The sequence below is a fragment of the Passer domesticus genome, chromosome 11, assembly GCF_036417665.1.
Source record: "Passer domesticus isolate bPasDom1 chromosome 11, bPasDom1.hap1, whole genome shotgun sequence".
NCBI classification, from domain to species: domain Eukaryota; kingdom Metazoa; phylum Chordata; class Aves; order Passeriformes; family Passeridae; genus Passer; species Passer domesticus.
Genome location: NC_087484.1, coordinates 16,910,318 through 16,929,293, shown reverse-complemented (window position 1 = coordinate 16,929,293; position 18,976 = coordinate 16,910,318). Strand labels below are relative to the sequence as shown.

The following is an 18,976-nucleotide window of genomic DNA, read 5'->3' as shown; positions in this document are numbered from 1 at the left end:
CAAAGGGCAGAGTGTGATTCACCTTGCAGAAAAACAAACCAACCCAGTGACTTCAGGGGGGATGGTGTGTGTGGGTTTGCTGTGTCCTGTGGAACTGAGCAGCTCCCAGCTGTGCCTGTGCTGGTTGAGTGCCTGTAATACAAGAGATTCTTCTTTCCTTGAAATGAACTGTACTGGGGGGTTGTGAGCTTCCTGCCGGGAACGTTTGGGATCCTGAAATGTCTCTCAGCTCAGCCCTGCCTTCTGAGAGGGCTGCAGGAGCCACTGGGGCTGCAGCAGAGCGGGGCAGAGCCTGCTGCTCCTGCAGGTGAGGGTGGTGGCATCCTCAGGGATTCCTGACCTGTGCTGTCTGAGTGACTCTGCAGCTGCCTTTCATCCTTCTCATGACTGGAAGAGCTAAATTTTGTTTTATTCACTCCCACATCATGAAGGAGTCCAGAACAAGTTGGTTCTGCCCTTGTCATCTCCAACTTGCATGCTGGCACAGCTCATCACTGGCAATCTTGTGCTGTTTGCATTTTAGTTATGTTCTGTAGTAATCTTCAGATCCTGATAATTAAAAAAAAAAAAGTCTTTATAATAGACCAAAACATTGATTGGAGTTTATTTTGTTTTTCTTGTTAGTTCTCGGGTTTAGAAAAAAAGAATGACATATTTTGACTTGTTGGTTGGTTCAGCAGCAAATCATAAAGCTTAATTGTCAAAATCCTTAATCCCAAAGAACTGGCTTTTAAATTTTTTTGTGAGTTTTTTTTCATTGTCCTTTTTTTGGCTTATGCTGCTAGCTAATCCTAATGCCGTTAAATCTGCATTCACTCTTTCACTTAAATCTGTTATTTACAAATGAAAATGAATTCAGATTAATATTTTCTTGGTCTGTGCTCCAATCCTAATAGAATATACCAGGCAATGAGGACCTGGGCAGGGAATCTTCCAGAATAGATGCACCCCTCTCTGCTTTCAAATGAGCAACTATTTAAAATAAAAATATCTGGCTAAAGCATGGATGAACTTTCAGGCAAAGGAGGAGAGTTAGGAGCTGGAAGCACAGACACTATGGCTGGAAGCGAATGTGCCTTGCAGCAGCCCCAGTGCTGCTGCTGTGGGGAGCAAGGTGCTGGGCTGCACCCCCAGGGAAATCTGGCAGAGAGAATTCATTTTTGGGGAGAAGGGAAGAACTGGTTTGGGCAGCTCTCTCTTGAAGAGAGGTTTTGGGAAAGCACTTGGAACCCTGCAGAGCTGTCCCAGCCCAGAGTGCTTCCCAAACTTATGGGGTGTGATTGCTATTTCAGGGCTCAGAAAAATGGGAGGTATTTAGCTCCAGAAAAACACAGTCCTGCCCCAGCACAAACACAGCAATTTGGTTTGATATGACACATTGTGTTTACAGCCAGTAATTTCAGAGAAAAGACACAGAAGGTATAGACAAGTACAAGGATGTGTACTGAGTGCACATGAGTATTTTTCATATTATTTTAGTGTTATTTAAAATATTTTTTCTATCTCACTTCCCACCCTACAAGATAGTAGATTGATTTTAGAGGACTTTTAAGGAGATGCTTTGGCAGTTTTTTTAAGGACTGATTGTGAAAATGAGATAACTTGGGAGAAATGAAAGGCGAAGGACAAGAGCCACAGAGGGAGAAGGTGGTGAGATGTTTAACTCAGGAGGTGACAAGCCCAGAAAGGAAGGCAGGGACCACACGAGTCCCAGTATTCAAAGCAATGGCTTCCAGTTTGCATTTTCAGTTCAGAGTGGGAAGATTTTGTGTATGAGAGTAGGCTGTGTCCTCTTGCCTTTGTGCTCCTCAGAGCACGAAGCTGAGCCCAGGGGACACAGGGACCCAGCCAAATCCTGGGGGGTGCCTGGAGGGAGCAAACCCCTCCTGGGCTTTGGCTGAGCTGGGTTGAATGGCTGGGCAGGATGGAGGTCAAAATCATACAGAGGGAGGGCTGGGGATAGGGATAGGTCATGTGGGAGAGAGGTTTTGGGGCAGGGAAAGGGAGCAGGCAGTTGGAAAGCTCGCTGAGTTGATGCTTTGTGTGCATCCCCTGCCACGGTGGGAGGAGTTGGGGCATGCTGGGGCTGGGTGAGTGGGCAGTGGTTCAGAACACCAACACAAACGTTCCACAGCCCATGTGGATGTGAAAATGGGCAGCAGCATGTTAAACACTCATCATTCTTTCAGGAGCCTTGCTGAAGAAAGCAGCTAATGGACTCCTAGCAAGGGGAGCACAGCCCCTGCTGGGCTGAGCCTTTCTGTGTGCCAGGGCACTGTTCCCCTTCCCCAGCTGGGTGATTTATGTCAGCAATCACCACACAGCAAGAACTACATTGCAAATAATGCAGCAGTTATGTTGCTTTCAGGAGCTCCTTTAACACTTCAGTTTAAGAATTGACTGGTACTCAGTGACGCTGGAGCATGGAAAGGATCATGAAAGAGTCAGGAAATGTTGTAAGGCTACACAAAATTCTTAGTTATGTGACTCAAAGAAACATTTATTCATTCTATGTGCTTAGATGCAATTTTTTTGCATTTCCCATCTGCAACAGGAATGATTTTTTTTTCTTCAAACACACTGCATTGCCAGAGTTTGTTGGGAAAGCACAAGGTCTCCTGTATCTGTGCAGAACTCCCCACTTCCTGTCACTTCCCAATTTCAAGTGAAATACCAACCTCGTATGCAAAGACCACACAAGACCACATGTTGTTTACTTAGGGCTGATTATTCACATGTCACAAGCAGCCAAGAGAGGAAGAGAGAGTTTTCCCCTAAGTTCTAGAAGCATAGTTCCATCAAAACAATGGTTATCTTTGCTTTAACAAAATTTTTTTCTTGTCTGCCCACTGAGATATAAAAGACTGCATTTGAAATATACATCCCCTCTGTTTTTTAGGTTTATTTTATCATTTGCAAGTAAACCACCCCTGCTTAGAGTAGGCATTTTTTAATTGCTAAATTTCTTTTCTTTGGTATAATTTTTTAATAATTCATTTGGGAATTTAGTTTGGATTCCTTTGATCAGCCTTGTTGCACTGTTGATGTGTGCTCTCTCCCGTTTCTGTTTCCCATGTGGCACAGGGGCAGTTTTCCATGGGTGGTGTGGGCACAGACCCAGCATGGAATTCCCACCCAGTGTGGGAAAGTGGCTGCACACTTTGTTCAGTTTGATGCCAGTGCAATCCCCTGGGTGTTCCTGATCTGCAGGGGGGCCATTCACAGCAATAGTGAGGGAGATGTCAGGAGAGCTTCTCCTGGGGCTTTCCCAGGTCTCTTGGAACTCATTCCAAATGTCTTTCATGCAGGAGGTGTGGGAGGGTTCAGGGGGCTGTTACATTGGCCAAAGTCCTGGTAGTAGAGGATTAGATTATTCAAACTCCACTTGCTGTCCACACAAGGCTGGATTAGGAGTGCTTGTGTTAACTGGAGGAAATAAAGTTTTCCTAACAGCTGAGAAAGAAATGCTGTCCTGTTAGAGCTGGCACGATCCTGCATTGCCCACAACCCATTCTCTACATTGTGCATTTAGGGACCCTTTCCCTGCCCACTCACAGATGTGGCTATCAGGACTAATACCAAAACACTGAAACACAGGAACAAACCTTAGCCTCAGGCTCAGAAATCACAGCTTGCTGCTTTCCCTCCTCTGCCTGGCAGAACCCCTCCCTTTGGAGAGGATGCTCGTGCTGTTGCTGCCTCTTGTGTATACTTTCTGTCCTCTTTGCTGTACACCTGGGGTTCATCCTTTTGCTGCTCTTTATACCCCAGATTGCTATTTTGCTCCTTTTGTTGTCTTTCCAAAGCAGACTTTTGGAACAAGAATACAAATAGCTGTTCTGAGTATTTTAAAAAGTGAACGCTCTAAAAAGTGAATACAGTCAACAGATGCCAAGATGTAATAGATCAAACTGAAGTGCTATCTTAGTTGCTTCAGCTTGAAAGGGGACTGCTGTTGAGAACAGCAGTGATGTAATCTAAGCTGCATTTGAAATCCCATGAAGATTCAGGTCAACAGGGTTGAGAGCTGAAATTAATGGATGTTTGCTGTAACAGCTACAGTTAAATGGGGAGGTGTCACAACCAAAACTCAGAGGAAGAGCTACAAACGCACATGATGCAGAGTGCCTGGTGTTGTAGAAGAGTGAATATCAGAGGGAGAGGCTCAACATCTGGTGCTCATGTGAAAATGAAAACCTCACAAGCGCCGAAGGTCACAGTGACCTGGGATGTTATCCTGACATGGCTGTGAAACGAGGATGGGCTGCTTCTTTCTTTGTGAACTCATTTTGCAGGATTGGAAGAACTAACAATGAAAAAAAAGTGGGTTGTTCCTCTAAGGCCTTGCAAGTGCTTTGGCTTTGGCTGCCTGGATGTGTGCTACTGTGATAGCACTCTCTGTTCCTCTCATCTCTGCCCTGCACCTATTTCTGGGAGAGGAGAGTGAATCTCCCCCTGCATGTGATTTCTGTCCTCGGGAGGATGGAAGATCACTGTGACACTCAGGTTGTAGTCTTTACTTTATGGTGTGAGTTCCTAAAAGGGTAGAATTGTTTTTGTAGTAAATGCCATGATGATCTCCCTCTCTGTTTCCAGTCTCTGTGTTTTCAAGAGCAGTGTTAAAACTTGATATGAAGTACCCCTTAATACTGGCAGATATTTTAATCTTAGGGCAGAAAAACAGACACAGACCATGATGGAAACTGGACTGGTATCCTGCCTTGCATTAGCAGCTGTATTCCTAGCACTCACTAAAATCCTGCTGGATTCAGGGGGAGCTCTGGGCATGTCAGAGGCAGAGCTTGCATTGTTAAATGTTGACGTCTTTACCATTCCTTGATGTATGAAAACTAAACCCACAATGCTGTGGTTTAGTAGGACTAAGCAAGAGCTGTCTCCTTGATTTCAGAGTCTGTGGTTTCCCTCATGATTAAATGTTTGTCTGTTTTTCTTCTCAAACTCTCTGAAGTGTGATGAACTTTGAGAACAGTTACACCTCTGAACCGGGGCAAGTGAAGTCGCTGCACGTGTGAACCTTGCCATGTTCATTTCATGGGATCCTGCTCCCCTGTTCTCCTTGGCTTCCAAATATTATTTTTTCTAAAAAGCTCAAAGCAGAATGACCATGCTATGCTGGGCTTCTCCACAGCCCCCAGAACTGAGGAGGAAGAGATTACCTGGGGTGAGACATGAGCTTGTCTGAGTGGGGACAGGTGATGTGTGGCTGCTCCTGCCCACAGAGGCTCCCAGCTGCTGTGAGCCCATGCTAACAAAATGTTTCCTGGCACAGGGAATGCCTGCTTTCCTCTTGATCTCTGTTAGTGTTTAACGGGACTGCTAGATGTTTATCAGTGTCTCCATAAACTTTCTACCTTACGCTGGACAAGCAGCTCTGAGCTTTTCCAATGATCTTTGATTTATAATCTGTAGTCAGGTGAGGGTTCAAGTTGAGCACTTGAATATTTTCAGCAGTTTCATCCCCTTTATTTCTTATGCTTAGCAATTACTGGCATTGCTGAATTTCTCTTGTCATAGAAAGTCTTAACATTTACAAAAAAGAAAAAAAAAAGAGGAAAAATCTGAGATCTTCACACTGCTTGCAGAGGAATTTTTCAAAAGCCATATAAATATTGATACATACCTCCTTATTTAAATTTTTTTGTTGAAAAGCCTTCACTAGTGTAAATCAAAGTGCTAATTCTGAGCAGATTGGAGGTAGAAGCTGTGCAGGGAGAATGAATGGACCTAAATAAGGACCTTTCCATAGCTGGGAGAGCAAGAACTTTCTCTTTGCTGAACAGAAAGAATTGTGTGTTTGGATTTGCCAGTGAATTTCTCCTAAGCACTGCTAATCACATTTAAAGGCTCTTGAATTTTTTTTTTTGTTTTGTTTTGTTGGCATCCAGAATTTAGTATTTTTCTTGCTGTTTTGGATCCAAATAGAAACAAATATTGTTGAACACAGTTGAGCCACACAGGGCAGCTGAATCTACTCTTTGACTCCAAAAACAAAGTAAGCTTTGAGTTAATTTTGTTTTTAAAGGTAGTGCATCCAACAGATAATTATATTTGGCACAAGGAAAAGTAAAGGAAAAATTAAAAAAAGTATTTCAAATCAAGCATCACTACATTCACTCTGTCACATCAAAAGAAAAGGGTAGTGTAATGTGAAGTGTAGGTTTCATTTTATTGCATGGCAATCTATGTTGATAGAATAACTTTGTAACTTGTCTTAGATACAGGAAACAGAATTGAGGCTGTGATGACTTTGAACTCAGATTCTCATATTAACCACTGAGAAGTCTGTAATTTTTGAATGTAATTTCTGGTTATTGCTATCATGAGTTACCTGTTTGCACTCTGTTTCCAGTCACTCCTAGCTTTCTGAAATTCAGCTTAGAGGTTGAAGAGGAATGCTTCTTCAGAATTCCAAGACTCTCACAAAACATGCCTTACAGTAAATCTAAATTTAGTCTGAACTGTTATTACAGATATCATTGAGGTTTTCTGTTGCTTGTCATCTCTCAGAATCTGAAACCAATTTGTTGGAGAGCAATTGCACACTCCAGACGTGGCTTCTGGGAAATATTTTGCCACTGCTAGAGCTGAGTGCAGATGGTCACCTTGGCTGTGAGATGCTGCTAAACCCTATATTTGCTTCTATTAATTAAATTTTGGGGTTTTTTTTCTGCCCTGTGTGTAGAGAAGGCCTGAGAAATTTCAAGTTTTATGAATATGGATCTGCTATGAAGGTTAAATAAAATTCACATTAAAGCAAACTGAACTCTGAAGCTGGAGAGAAGGCTGATGCATGCTTCTTCTGGAGTTATATTTGCATGTTTTCTTTAGTGAAGGGTGTAAGTAACAAGGCAGAGCTGTAACATTTTACTAAGTTTTTTAAAGTTAATAGCAGATCAGACCATTACTCCCATTTGGCATCCAGATGGCAACACAGTATATTATGGATGACACCGAGGAAATTGCCATCTTCCTCTAGAAATTGCTCATGTCAAATTTATGAAGAATGCCATCTATTTCTTCAGTATGAAAAATAAGGGGAGGGATGGAAAATGACACTGAACCTGGAGCCATGTGCCAGCAGCTCAAATGCCAGCCCAGCCCTTGTGCCTGTGACACCGTGGTTGTTGCCTCTTTGGGTGGTGATCTGCCACTGTGCTACCATGCTGTGCCTCCCAGCACAAGAAATTTGTAGGAGTTATTAGATTAATTTCACTTAAGTGGCTGATCTGATGAGGCATAGGAGCGTTAAGAGCACATAGTAAAGGTCATAAATTTCATCCTGTTTGTGCACTTAACAGTGAGGAGGCATGTGGCTTGTGCTGCTTCTGCCCCTCATTGTCTGCTCTGGGGGGGAGTGAATTTCTGCTTTTGAACTAGCTTTTATTCCAACACACAGGCTTCACTGAGCTGCACAGAATTGAAAGGAGCAGGTGCTGATGTTTGTTTTAGGAGAGGCAGTGCCAGTAACTTTAGAGGGCTTTGGCTCAGGTGCTCGGTGAGGTGTGTGTTTTGCAGCAGGACTGGAAGTCAGTATGTACATCTCAGTGTGGCACATCCTTAAATGCAAGACCAAATCAGGACCATAAACATCTATTTGACCATGTCTTCCTTTATGGTGTCAAAAGCAGCTTCAACTTTAATTGAAGTAATATGTGTGAGTGAAATACACTGATCATCTGTTTGATCACCATTGGTTGGTTGTCCTTTGCCAAATGTATTGTCTGGAAGGTCTAAATCAGAAATAATACTTGCATGGCAAAACTCTCCCTTTCTTCTTCCCCAGCAGTAAATTAGCAAATATTTGCTTCCATTAAATATGCATGTGCAGGAAGAAAAAACCCCAACTCCTCTGTGCTTCCTGTTTCTCTTTTCTTTTTTTTTTTCAGATGATAAGTCTAAAAAAGCACATACTTGGGTACTCTTTAGAGTGGTACTGCCAGCAAACACTCATCAAACAGGCTCAGCTTCTCACAGGAGCTGGCCCTTTAACAGTTGTTTGGTGTCTTTGGTTTTATTAACTCACTAACTGGGGCAAGAAAGATAAATGCAGCATCAGAGCATGGATTATGCCCGTAATGAAGGGTTAGGCATATATTTTCCATGGCAGCCTGCAGAGTCATCTGGGTCTCTAAGGAGGTTTCATGTTGTCTTCATAATATCTTCTGTCTTTGTTCAGTTTTCTGACTGTCCTCAAATTTTTATTTGGAGAAAGGGCTCACATTATGTGATCCCTTAAGCCATGTTGTGAATTCCTGCCCCGTGGGATGCCTCAAGCCTCAACGTTTGCGTCCTTTGGTGACGGAGGTTGCTGCCACAAAAGGCTCTCTAGGAGACAGGGACCTTGAGAAAAAAAATCTGGCATCAACAACTATGTTGTGACCTTTTCATTGTTGGAGTGCCTGGCTGTTGCTCTGCCTTATTGGCCTGAATGTTTTCCAAAGGGGGAATATGGAAGGTGGTAGCAACAGCACAAGGATTATTCCTAAATGTTATAGCCTTGTTTGGGATGGGTGCAAAGCAGGTGAAGAGGAACATGTGAGAGGCAATTGCTGAAAGCATAAGAGATGTGTAAGTGAAATTTCAGGGAAAATTCTCTGAAGTTTGGGGAAAAGAATTGATCTGAAAGGAAGAAAGAAAGAGACATCAAAAAAGATGTAGCTAGTAAGCTTAATTTAAAAAATAAGTTATTTCAAATTAGGCAAGCTTTTTGCTGTGATCAATGCCTTTATAACATAATTTGCAGCAAATATCATTTCGAAACACAAAACTAAAACTCCAGTTTTTCATTTTGTAGGTCTTGTGTTTAGACAAAAATATAGTTTCTACAGAGTACAGCTTGAGAAAGATGATTGATGGCATCAGTAAACAAGTGGCATATGTTTTTCAGGTGGTTATTCCCCAGTGTCTTTCTATCCCTCCTTTTCACATCTATAGAAGGCTCAGGAATTCCTTGCAGGCCTTTTTAAAATAAAACTGTTTTTAAGAACCATGGGCTAACAGATGGAGAAGAGCTGTCATCAGCTAGCCAAAGTAAACATAGTTGCAAAGAGTTTTCGTCAATAACTCTGCAGAATTATGCAATCCAGTCATCTTTCAGTTAAACTTTTGGGGAATTGCATAAATCTATGGATGTACCTGAGCAATCTTCCTGTGTTCCAGTTGGGTGCTCCAGTTCTTCTTGGTAATTTTGTACAGAGTTTCACCTACATGAAGAACAGGAGGGTTTGGAGCAAATAAAGAGTCTGTTTGCACATGCAGGTGCCTACAGAAGAGCTGGTCTGCCCCTGCTCTGCTGGCTCCCTGCTGGGAGCCCTGGGGTGTCCATGCCTCTGGGTGTCCTTTGTGCCCAGGTGAGTGGTGACACTGATGACAGGCTTTAGTTGGTCTTGTTCCCAGGATCCAGCAACTTCCAAGAGGGTTTCATTGGCAGAGAGAAAGGATTTCTCCTTGTACTGAACCAATTTTCATTGATCCAACAATGCAAGGCACTTCCTCTGTGAAAGTCTGTGAAAGTCCTGCATGAGAAGGTGTTGCTAAAATCTGACATGTTGTCTTTAATTTTTCAACACCCAAATTTCCAGAGCTGAATGAGGAGGGCAGATATCACATGGGGCTGAGAAAGTTGTGAAGTAAATAGTCCCTAAAGTTAGCCAGAAAATCCAGAGACTTGCTCTGGGTTCTGCTTTAGCTGCAGTTGATGTGCTCTTGTTGCCTGCTCGGTAATTTGTCGGGAACAGGGAAGAAGAATTCAGACTTGGCAAGCTGGTGCTGCAGACAGATTTTGTCAGATGAAATCCCAGTAGACGTTAGCCCAACATCAACAGCTCCTGAGCTATCACATGGGAATGCGCAGGGAGATAAAACCAACATCCTAAAGGGAGGATCCTCTATTTTAAGGTGCAGAGAGGGCAATCTGGCCAATGTAATTTTTTCCTTTCTTTCTGTAGTTGTTCAGAGAAGTGATGGAAAATGCTGGTTCCAAACACAGATGCAATCCTGTATTTTCTCAAATCCTCAACTACATCTAAAGTTGCTTAACTTCTCTCTCTTGCCTTTTCTTACATGTGAAGAGAAGTTAATCCTATCTGCCTTTACCTCAGAGGGATTGTAAGGGCAGAGTTAGGAAAAGAATTTGCTGTCTATGCAAAGAATCCACAAGTGACTGCAGGGAAAAAAGCCCCAGACCTACCGTTGGGAAACTCCAGCACCAGTCCACTGCTTTCTGGAAGTGGAGTGTTCTGTTACATAAACATCCTTGAAGCTTTGCAGAAGGGGTGACATTCACATGTGGGCCCTGACTAATTGGGCTTTGTGTGTGAAGAACGGGGATGGAGAGGATAAGGAAATGAAATCCCTAAGGTGCAAGCTGGGCCTCCTTCTTCCCATGGCCTGGACTGTTGCTTACGTGTTGGAAGGGGGTCTCAGAGCCTCCTGTACCACTGAGCTGATGACTGGGAACTCTGTGGGCCCTGCAACCCAGGCTGCACCCCTGCTCCCCCGTGGGCTGCGAGGTGTCCTGCTCTGCCCAGCAGCCTGCAGCAGTCACTCAGAGAGCTTCCCTCTGCCCAGGAACTGCTAACATCCCTTTGTGCTTCAATCACCATTAGCTCAGTGGCCCTGGCCTCTATTTAGGCATAATATCCTGCCCACAGCATTAACTCTTAACTGCTTCTGTGGAGGCAAAAGCAGCTGTAAACTTCAGGAGCTCCAAATTGCTCCCCGGAGGAGTCTGCACCCTTCCATTGATGATGTGGAGAACCTCGATCCCACAGTTGCTGCTTTGATGCCCAAAGTTTGGCAGCAACAGCACCCATCCATCCAAAACTCACTCGAGACTCAGGGCCAGGTTCTCCCCAGCCCCTCACCTTGTGGCAAAGTGGAGCTGCAGCGTGAGTTGAAAGTCACCACTTTGTTCTGCACACGCTTTCTAAAGCTTTATCTCTAGTCCTGACCAAAGGAAATAACTTGTTTCCTCCTCTGTCTCTTTAGAGAAGACTGTATAGCAGACATGTAAATAACTTGGTAGTGTCTAATATAAAATGCACATGTATATTTTTCTATATGTTATGACAAACACAGAATAACAATCTGCAGGTTTTCCATTCTGTGTAGCAGCTCTCAGGGTAAGAGGTTAGATTTAGCATCTGGGATGTTAGAGAAACAGATTCACAAGCTGATAGAGCCAGTGTGGAACTGGTTAGGAAAGAGTAAAATCTGAATTCCCAACTCTTTTTCTTTTCACAGCTGTTAAGAGTTCAGTGGGTTGAACTGCAATCCTTCAAGTTCATCTGTTGACTCCAACACAAAACTATTATAAACTGTGCCTCTAAAACACGTGATGAAACATTTCTTGAGAGCTATTTATTCCAACTGCAGCAGAGGAAAGTTTTCAGAACACCCGGCATTTGGTGGAGGAAAGGTCTCTTGAGCTTTGCAAAAGGAGGAATTATTTGCATACCGCCGTAAGTTGCTTTTTGATTATTTTTTTTCCTGCATCACTGAACAAAATAATAGTTCTAACTTTCCCCCACCATGGAAACATGATCAAGTAACACAAAACTATAAGTGCCTAGCAGAGAATTTCTATATAGTTTTCTTTTTTTAATCATATAGATTGGGGTTTTATAATTTCCTTTAATGTTTTCTGTATCTGAATAAAAGTTCATTCACCTACAGTACTCATGCAGAGGTTTATTATACCTAGCTATGAGAGCTTGAATCAGGTGTGGGGTTTGCAAGCTTACAATTACAAGGAATGAGGAAGAGTTTGGGGTAACATTTTTCCATGTGTTTCTTTTACACCTTTGCTCTGAAGTTTGATCTTACATATCCATTTACATTCTCCTCTAGGCTTTAGCTCTGGTAAAACTCTTTCCATGCTGAAGATGGACCATGCAAATGTGACCCAAGCTATGCTCGATGCTGAATCCCCCGGCACAGAGAAGAACAACAGCAACGAGTATTTTTACATTCTGATTGTCATGTCTTTCTACGGGGTCTTCCTGATAGGAATAATGCTTGGCTACATGAAATCCAAAAGAAAAGAGAAGTCATCCAATTTGCTTCTGCTCTACAAAGACGAGGAGAGAGAGTGGGGGGAAGCTGTGAAGCCTCTACCAACCGTAGCAGGGCTGAAATCCGTGCAGATCCCCGCGATGCTGAACATGCTGCAGGAGAGCATGGTGCCATCCCTGTCCTGTGCCATCTGCTCCATGGAAGGCAGCAGCATGAGCTCCGAGTCCTCCTCCCCAGATGTGCACTTCACCATCCAGGAGGAAGTGCTGGATACTGAGCTGGGGGAAGTGTCAGAAACGCCCCTCAACGAGAGCAGCGAGGGCTCTGTGGAAAACCTCCAGAAGAACTCCTAGCACTTGCAGGGCTCCCCTGATCAGCTGCCAAAGCGTGAGTGGAGCTCCCACCAAGAACTTGTGGCTCTGCTTTTCTGCTCTCCAATGAACTCTGAACAGGTATCTGTGCTCCTGGGCCCAAGGTGTTCCTGAGAGCTGGCAGGACAAGGAAGCAGTGGTAGCCAACTTCAAAGTGTAACTTGCACATAATTGGGTTGCTTAATTTGAATTTTTCCATTATTATTTCTTACTATGAAAGCTAAGAACGTGGTGAATATATATGTATTTTCTAATGAGGTAATTATTACTGGCATGTCTCTGCGTATTTCAGAATTCTGTAAATATCTGGGAAATGTTTGGGGAAGTTACCCTCATGCAAGTGCCTGGTTCTTAAAGATGATGGGTAACGCTCATTCACACAAAGCTGTGATAGACTAGAAATACTCTTACTGTGTTTTTCTTATGACAAACCACAGCCAGCAGCACATTTGCTCAATGAGGCCTCAAAAGCTGAAAATTTTTTGATGCTGTACTTGAAGGGAGATTGCAGCATTGGCTGGAGACTGGCTTTAGGTACAGAAGGAACAAAAGACAGGGCAGAAAAAAAGAGGCACTGAGTTCCTGCAGTTTGTAGAGGCTGGCTCCAGACCCATGACACTTCTCCATGTCTTTGCTGAAGTTATACATTCACTGGCTGGGTCAGGTTCACCACCTTCTGCTGCAATCCAGCCTGGAACTGAGTTACTAACAGGAAAGCTGGTTTCGTTTTTCACTTTTGTATTTTTAAAAGATGCGTGCATTTGGTCACTAAAGGCAAAGATCTGTAAGTTAAAGGAGATGTTAAAAGATCTTTGTTACAGGCTGTAAGACGTAGAAAGACTCAAACAGATGCTGCTCTGTTACGCCCCCTTGAAAAACAGTAGAATTCTGAATGGAATTTAACCTTGCAAGGGTGAATTCCTGGCCCCACTGAAATCCTCAGCTGAGTCAGGGACCATCACAAGATTTTGTGCTTATCTGTTGGAGTTAAATTCTCTATTTGAGGTGAGTAAAATTGTACCCATCTACATCATTAAAGAACCTAGACTTTCTGCTCTATTTAAGCCAGTGTAGGTAAACATTGTGTTACATCTTTTTTTAAATCAGCTCGCATGTTACACATGCATTTCTATGAAGCTGTTAGTAACTACTTTTTAAAACCACCACAGACTTCCCCTTCCCCCAGTTTAATGGTACTGTGACATTTTTCAAATGCTCATGAAATTTGTTGCTAAATTATTGCACTTTTACAAGAAGTAAAAATTAATACAAAGAAGAAAATTAATATTTCAAGCATACCTTATATTTTATAATAACTTATTACAGTGTTTTGATTAGTTTTGAAGCATGAGGGCTGAAGAGCCTGAATCTAAAGCATTGCACAGCAAAATATTTGCCAAATGTCTCCACGTATTTCCTGCACTAAAATAGCTCTGTGATTTATCCGCTGGCATTAGAGCTTGAGGGACAGCTCGAGAACCATGAATGCAGAAGGGCAGGAATGAACTGAAGCCAGGGTGTGCTGTGCTGTGCTGCTGGGGAGGCTCGGAGGGTTAATGGGATGCAGGATCTGGGATCTGAGCACAGCAGAACAAAGGCTCCATTGTGCTCCGAAAGGGCCCGACTGGGGCAGGCTGGAGGCGGCGGGAGTTTTTCCATCGGCTTCACTGAACTTTGGATCAGACCATATAAAGCTTTTTGGTAGATTTACTCTAAAAGGGGCTGTTTTAAGTTTGAAAGGAGCCAAATTAAGTTTGGCACTTTGCCTGGAATCACTTGAATCCTGAAACTTTCCAAATGAGACTGACATGTACAAGTTGTCACATTTTCCATTGCTTTCTCCTTCGTCCTTTACTTTTGGTATAAATGTATTTGTATGTGTAAAAAACTGATGTATATAATTCCTAACATCGAGTTGTATATAATTGTCTCATGTATTTAAAGTTTATTGTTTCTACTGGCACTAATTTTATTTAAATAAAGAAACACATTTCCTGGAAAAGTCTCCATGTTTGTTCACTACGTCAAATAGGTTTCCAGTAACAAGACTGGGCACAATTCCTTTTCTAAGCCTCTTTTTGAAATGATTCCTTGAGCTTTACAGTACAGGGCTGGCCGCAGGGCTGGGCCAGGTGCTCCCAATCCACCTTTGGTCCCTGCTGGCTGTTGGGCAGCACGTTCAGGTCGTGAGTGTGTGCCAGCAGGACCACAGGGATACCCTTCTGCAAAGACCTGGGGATGCTGGGGAGGCTGGCAAAACTGCTATGGAAACTTGTGTTGCCTCTGGAGATGTCTGCATTTTGAGTTTCAGAGTTAGGTTTGCATTGTAGCAAATTGAGTGGGCTAGGGTTGAGGTTATGGACAAGTATCTGACACAGATCTCTGATCCCACTGGATTTCCACTTCACAGCCATGGCACACAGCTGGCTTTGTCACAAGCTTTGACCCTGGCTCTCAGTGCTGCTCTGTCTTTCCCAGTACTATGTAGAGAGGAGGTTTTCAGAATCTGCCTCCCTAAGAAGGGGATAAATGTTTAGAGGCAACTTTGAACTTCCCAAAATCTGTTGAGTTACATGTACAGATTCACCAGCGCTGGTGAGGATCTGCATGCATGGGGTGATTAGAGGTTGTTTCAAAACCAAATTGCTAAAAAGTTATATCTGCTCACTTTCCCCACAAAACAGGCTCTATTAAATAATTCTGGGGCCTGGTCACGAGCTCCTGAGGACCTGAAACCACCCATGAGCAAGGCAGTGTTTGCCTGCAGCCGTGGGCTCTCCGGGCCAGCCGCGGTGTCCTGGGACAGCACTCAGCCCAAACATCTCCACGTTCACCCACTGCTGCCTCGGGTTTCAGGGCTTCCAGTGCCACAGCAGTGAATCAAGAATGAATTCTGACAGCACTGGTGATAAGGAGGAAAAACAGAACCAAATGGAAATTACAGCTCTGCTGCACGGATCAAAAAGGTAGCTGATTCCAGCAGTTTCTTGTTTTAAATTGAGCTGCTGTAAAGGGAATCACTGCCTGCTTTGGGGCCTATTTACACCAAAAAGAGCTACTGAACACAAAAATCTGGCCACCTTCTCGCAGATTGTGATGGAGCTGGGGTTGTGGGGTTGGAGAAAGCATGTAGATAGTTTTGAATGTATTTGCCTTTGTCCTAAGGCATTTGTCTTTGTCCAAATCAGTATGTTGATGACATTACAGGGAAAAAAAAAAGCAGCAAAAATCTATTTTGGCTATAGATGCATGTGCAAGTGGATGCAATGATGTCTTGAAGACAGCCCAGTGACCCTAGACTGCCAGGTAGCTATTATTCCAAAATAAAAGAAGTGCTACTAATCTTCAAAAGCTACAGATAGAAGGAAAAAAATTGCTCCCATTAATCTTGTTTCAAAATCCTTTTGACTACTAAGGAGTAAAATGTAATAATATTGGTTTTTTTCCAAAATGAATGACATTTCCAGTGTGCTTCAGTAACTGAGTTAAGTTAGATTCAGAGCTAATAGGTCTTGGCTTGAAGGCCATGATAATTGACTGTAATTTGACTAAATCGAGGTGATGTTTTAAAAAAATGCATTCTTCTTTAAAAGAACACAGCAATTAGGCTCCCTTTTCTTGGCAGTGCTATACCTCATACATTTGCTGCAGAAGTCAACACATACCCCCATTGAGGGAAAAGGAGAAGATGGCCACATGTGGCCTGTGTCCATGGGCTGGCTCCAGGACCTGCTGCAAATAGAAATGCCAGCTCTCAAGGATGCCACGCTGGGATCTGTGATGGGACCTGTCCTAAATCCTGCCAGTGCATCAGGTTCAGACACACCTGTGAGCTCACTCATTCAGGCTGAGCCTGCTGAATAAATGAAGGGGAGCGCAGAACCTGTCTCTTCCCCAGGCACAGGATCTCCCAAGCTCTCCCAGCACGGCTGTGCTCTAGCCCAGGACAGAGCTAACCAGAGAAGGAAGGTTAATGAGACAATCCACTTACCCAGGACCAGAGCACAGGTCACAGATGGGGACAAGGCCAGGAGCCTCATGTGCTACCACACTGCAAAACTGCCCTCCTTAGCCCGGCCCTGTCACAGAGTGTTCCCTGGATCTGGCCCTTTCTCAGACAAGTGCCCACCTTCACACCAATAACCAAATCGGTTCTCAAAGAGTTGGGAAGGAAGGAAATGGGTAAATTCTGAGTAATTTCTGTTTCTAGGTCCTCAGTGCACGATGCTGGACAAGGGTATGTCTACTGCTTGAGGAAAGGGGCACACAGGTCCCCAAGGAAGACCATGCTTTTATTGCAGCCATTTCAACCAAGAGGTAAAACCATCTGCCTTTAATTTTCATAAAAATTTTAGGTGGAAAGGAGTCCCTACCACACTAAAAATGAGAATTCTCAGAGGTGCTCAGAGGGGGTGCAGCACAGAATAGTTGGATGTGCCAGGTGCAGTTGTGACAAAGCTGGACCATGCTCTCCTGTATTTGTTGACTTACCATAGTCATGTTATAATCTTTTAAGATCTTGTCCTAGTGGGAAGATGATTTCTTCCTGAGTTAACAGTTGGATCTAAAAGGCAAAAAAATTTAGTAAAATTGTTTAGGCTATTGGTTTTCATGCACTGATCATATTTGCCTCTGTGTATTTGGTTGATTTACTTCTGTCTTTTTTCAATTTTCATACATCTCTGCAGGTCCTACTGTGTACAGCCAAAAATAGCTGCCCCTTCTTAGTGCATTGACACTTCTGTAACCAGCTCAACCAGGCAAGAAAATGGAAAATTGTGGATAGATAGAAGGTAGGAGACTAGAGACAGTGGTGAAGGTAATCTCACCCCTAAGGAGTTACAGCTGTGCCAATTATCAAGCATTAAGAACAAGCCTGCCCTTAATAGGCCACAGCTGGATCCAATTAAGAGAGGTATTATAAAAGAGCAGGTTGGTTGGTCGAGAGGTGAGATGGAGTTTGTTGGCTGTGCTGAGAAGGAGTCAGTGCTGTGAGGAGCTGCCTGTGAGATATCACCAAGAAGGTATGAAACCTTTGCAATAGGAAAGCAACAGAAAATAATCAAAAACTCATGAGCACCACTTTTTCAAAGTTTAGTTTAGTTTGGTTTGGGTAAGGTTCTAGTTTGTGTTAGGTCAGGTTAGACTGAGGCTTTTGCCACACAAATAAGTGATTAAAAAAGGGTAATAAAGGCAATTGGATGATGCATTACAGACTGTGTTCCTAGCTCTGTCTCTCTGTAATCTGTTCAACTGGCCCGTGCTTCTCCTGATTACTGTATGAAGCTGCTTATATTGCTGTCTGTGAAAATATGAGATGTTTCTGATAGATATGAAAGGCTTGTGAATTTTACATGAAGGATATGGTATAAATATAAAACTTATGCTTACTTAGGAACAATAAATTTTTTTTGCCCTCCTTATGCAACAGTACCCACTGGCACCAAATGCCAGTTTCTAGTACTTGGAATTTTCATCTTATCCCTCCTCAGGAGCTGTGTAACAGGGATTCTTGCTTTGTTGGTAGCTGGAGAGCAGGGCAGTAGTTCTGGGATATGGGAGACTAAATTCAGCTCCCCATTCAGCTCGAGGTTCACTGTGGTACTTACTTGCTTTGGCTAAGACTCCCTTTTATAAGCTTTAAAGGAGAGCACACCTTCCCTGCCTAAGGCTGATGTGAAGGTAACTAGTCTGACAATTTCAGAGTGGTGAGCTCTGATGGAAAATGAGAAGGCAGAAGAGTTGTTTGTCCTTAGAGCAGGAACCAGTTAAAGAATTTCCTCTGGTGTGAACTCCAGCTGTTTAGATGGAACTATCCTGTGATGCCTCCAGGCCCTGCAGCTTACCTATGAATGCTGGACCTGGAGCAGCCTGCTGTGGGGCTGGTCCCCAGCCTAGCCATCCCTGGGACAGCTGTGTCTCATCCCAGCAATAAAAACATCAGCTAAACACTGCAGGTGAGAGGAGGCAGTGAGACAGGCAAGCGGTTTTGAATTCCACCCTAGCCAATGCACAAAAGCTCACTCTTTCCTTCTCCTCAGGAGGAAATATAAACTGTGTACCTCTAAAGATGTACATCCTCCTTCTCCTTCCTCAGATCAGGGTAAACTGATTGAACAAGGTTTCCTGTAAGGGAAGAGAGGGGAAGAGAAAAACCGATGCTGCTCTTATTTTTTAACAATAGGTATGGAGTGACAGAGCTGCTTTGAGCATAGGCACACAGGCTGCCTTGAACACAACACAGAAGAGCTCCTGTGGTGCCTCTTTGAATGCTTTAACATTAGATCCATGCCACTGTTTTCCTTACAAACACCTGATGCTACAAAAGGACCCATTGCAGCTGCCAGTCCTGTCAGCAGCAGCAGCCACTGAGGGTCAGAGGTTGCTCCCCAGCCTGCAGGCTCTGTGCTGCCCCTGCACTGGCAAACAGGCAGCACTCCTGGCACTGCACAGACATCCTGGCACTGCACAGAGCAGTGCTGGCACTGCACAGACATCCTGGCACTGCACAGAGCAGTGCTGGCACTGCACAGACATCCTGGCACTGCACAGAGCAGTGCTGGCACTGC

At 43.6% G+C, this 18,976-nt stretch overlaps 1 protein-coding gene and 1 long non-coding RNA gene across 2 annotated transcripts; both read left to right on the top strand.

Annotated features, from left to right (window-relative positions):
* The first annotated feature begins 11,264 nt into the window (after positions 1 to 11,264).
* On the top strand, positions 11,265 to 14,409 carry KCNE4 (potassium voltage-gated channel subfamily E regulatory subunit 4). Its single transcript, XM_064385989.1, has 2 exons — positions 11,265 to 11,483; positions 11,872 to 14,409. The coding sequence occupies exon 2, from the start codon at positions 11,898 to 11,900 to the stop codon at positions 12,387 to 12,389; it is 492 nt and encodes a 163-aa protein (XP_064242059.1). The 5' UTR covers positions 11,265 to 11,483; positions 11,872 to 11,897; the 3' UTR covers positions 12,390 to 14,409.
* Positions 14,410 to 17,364: 2,955 nt separating this feature from the next.
* Positions 17,365 to 18,730, top strand: LOC135278388 (uncharacterized). Its single transcript, XR_010345902.1, has 3 exons — positions 17,365 to 17,431; positions 18,240 to 18,364; positions 18,592 to 18,730. It is a non-coding gene; the product is annotated as an uncharacterized LOC135278388 (long non-coding RNA).
* The last annotated feature ends 246 nt before the right edge of the window (positions 18,731 to 18,976 follow it).

Coding starts and splice junctions, on each gene's coding strand:
- KCNE4 (XM_064385989.1), top strand. CDS start 11,898: ATGCTGAAGATGGACCATGCAAATGTGACCCAAGCTATGCTCGATGCT.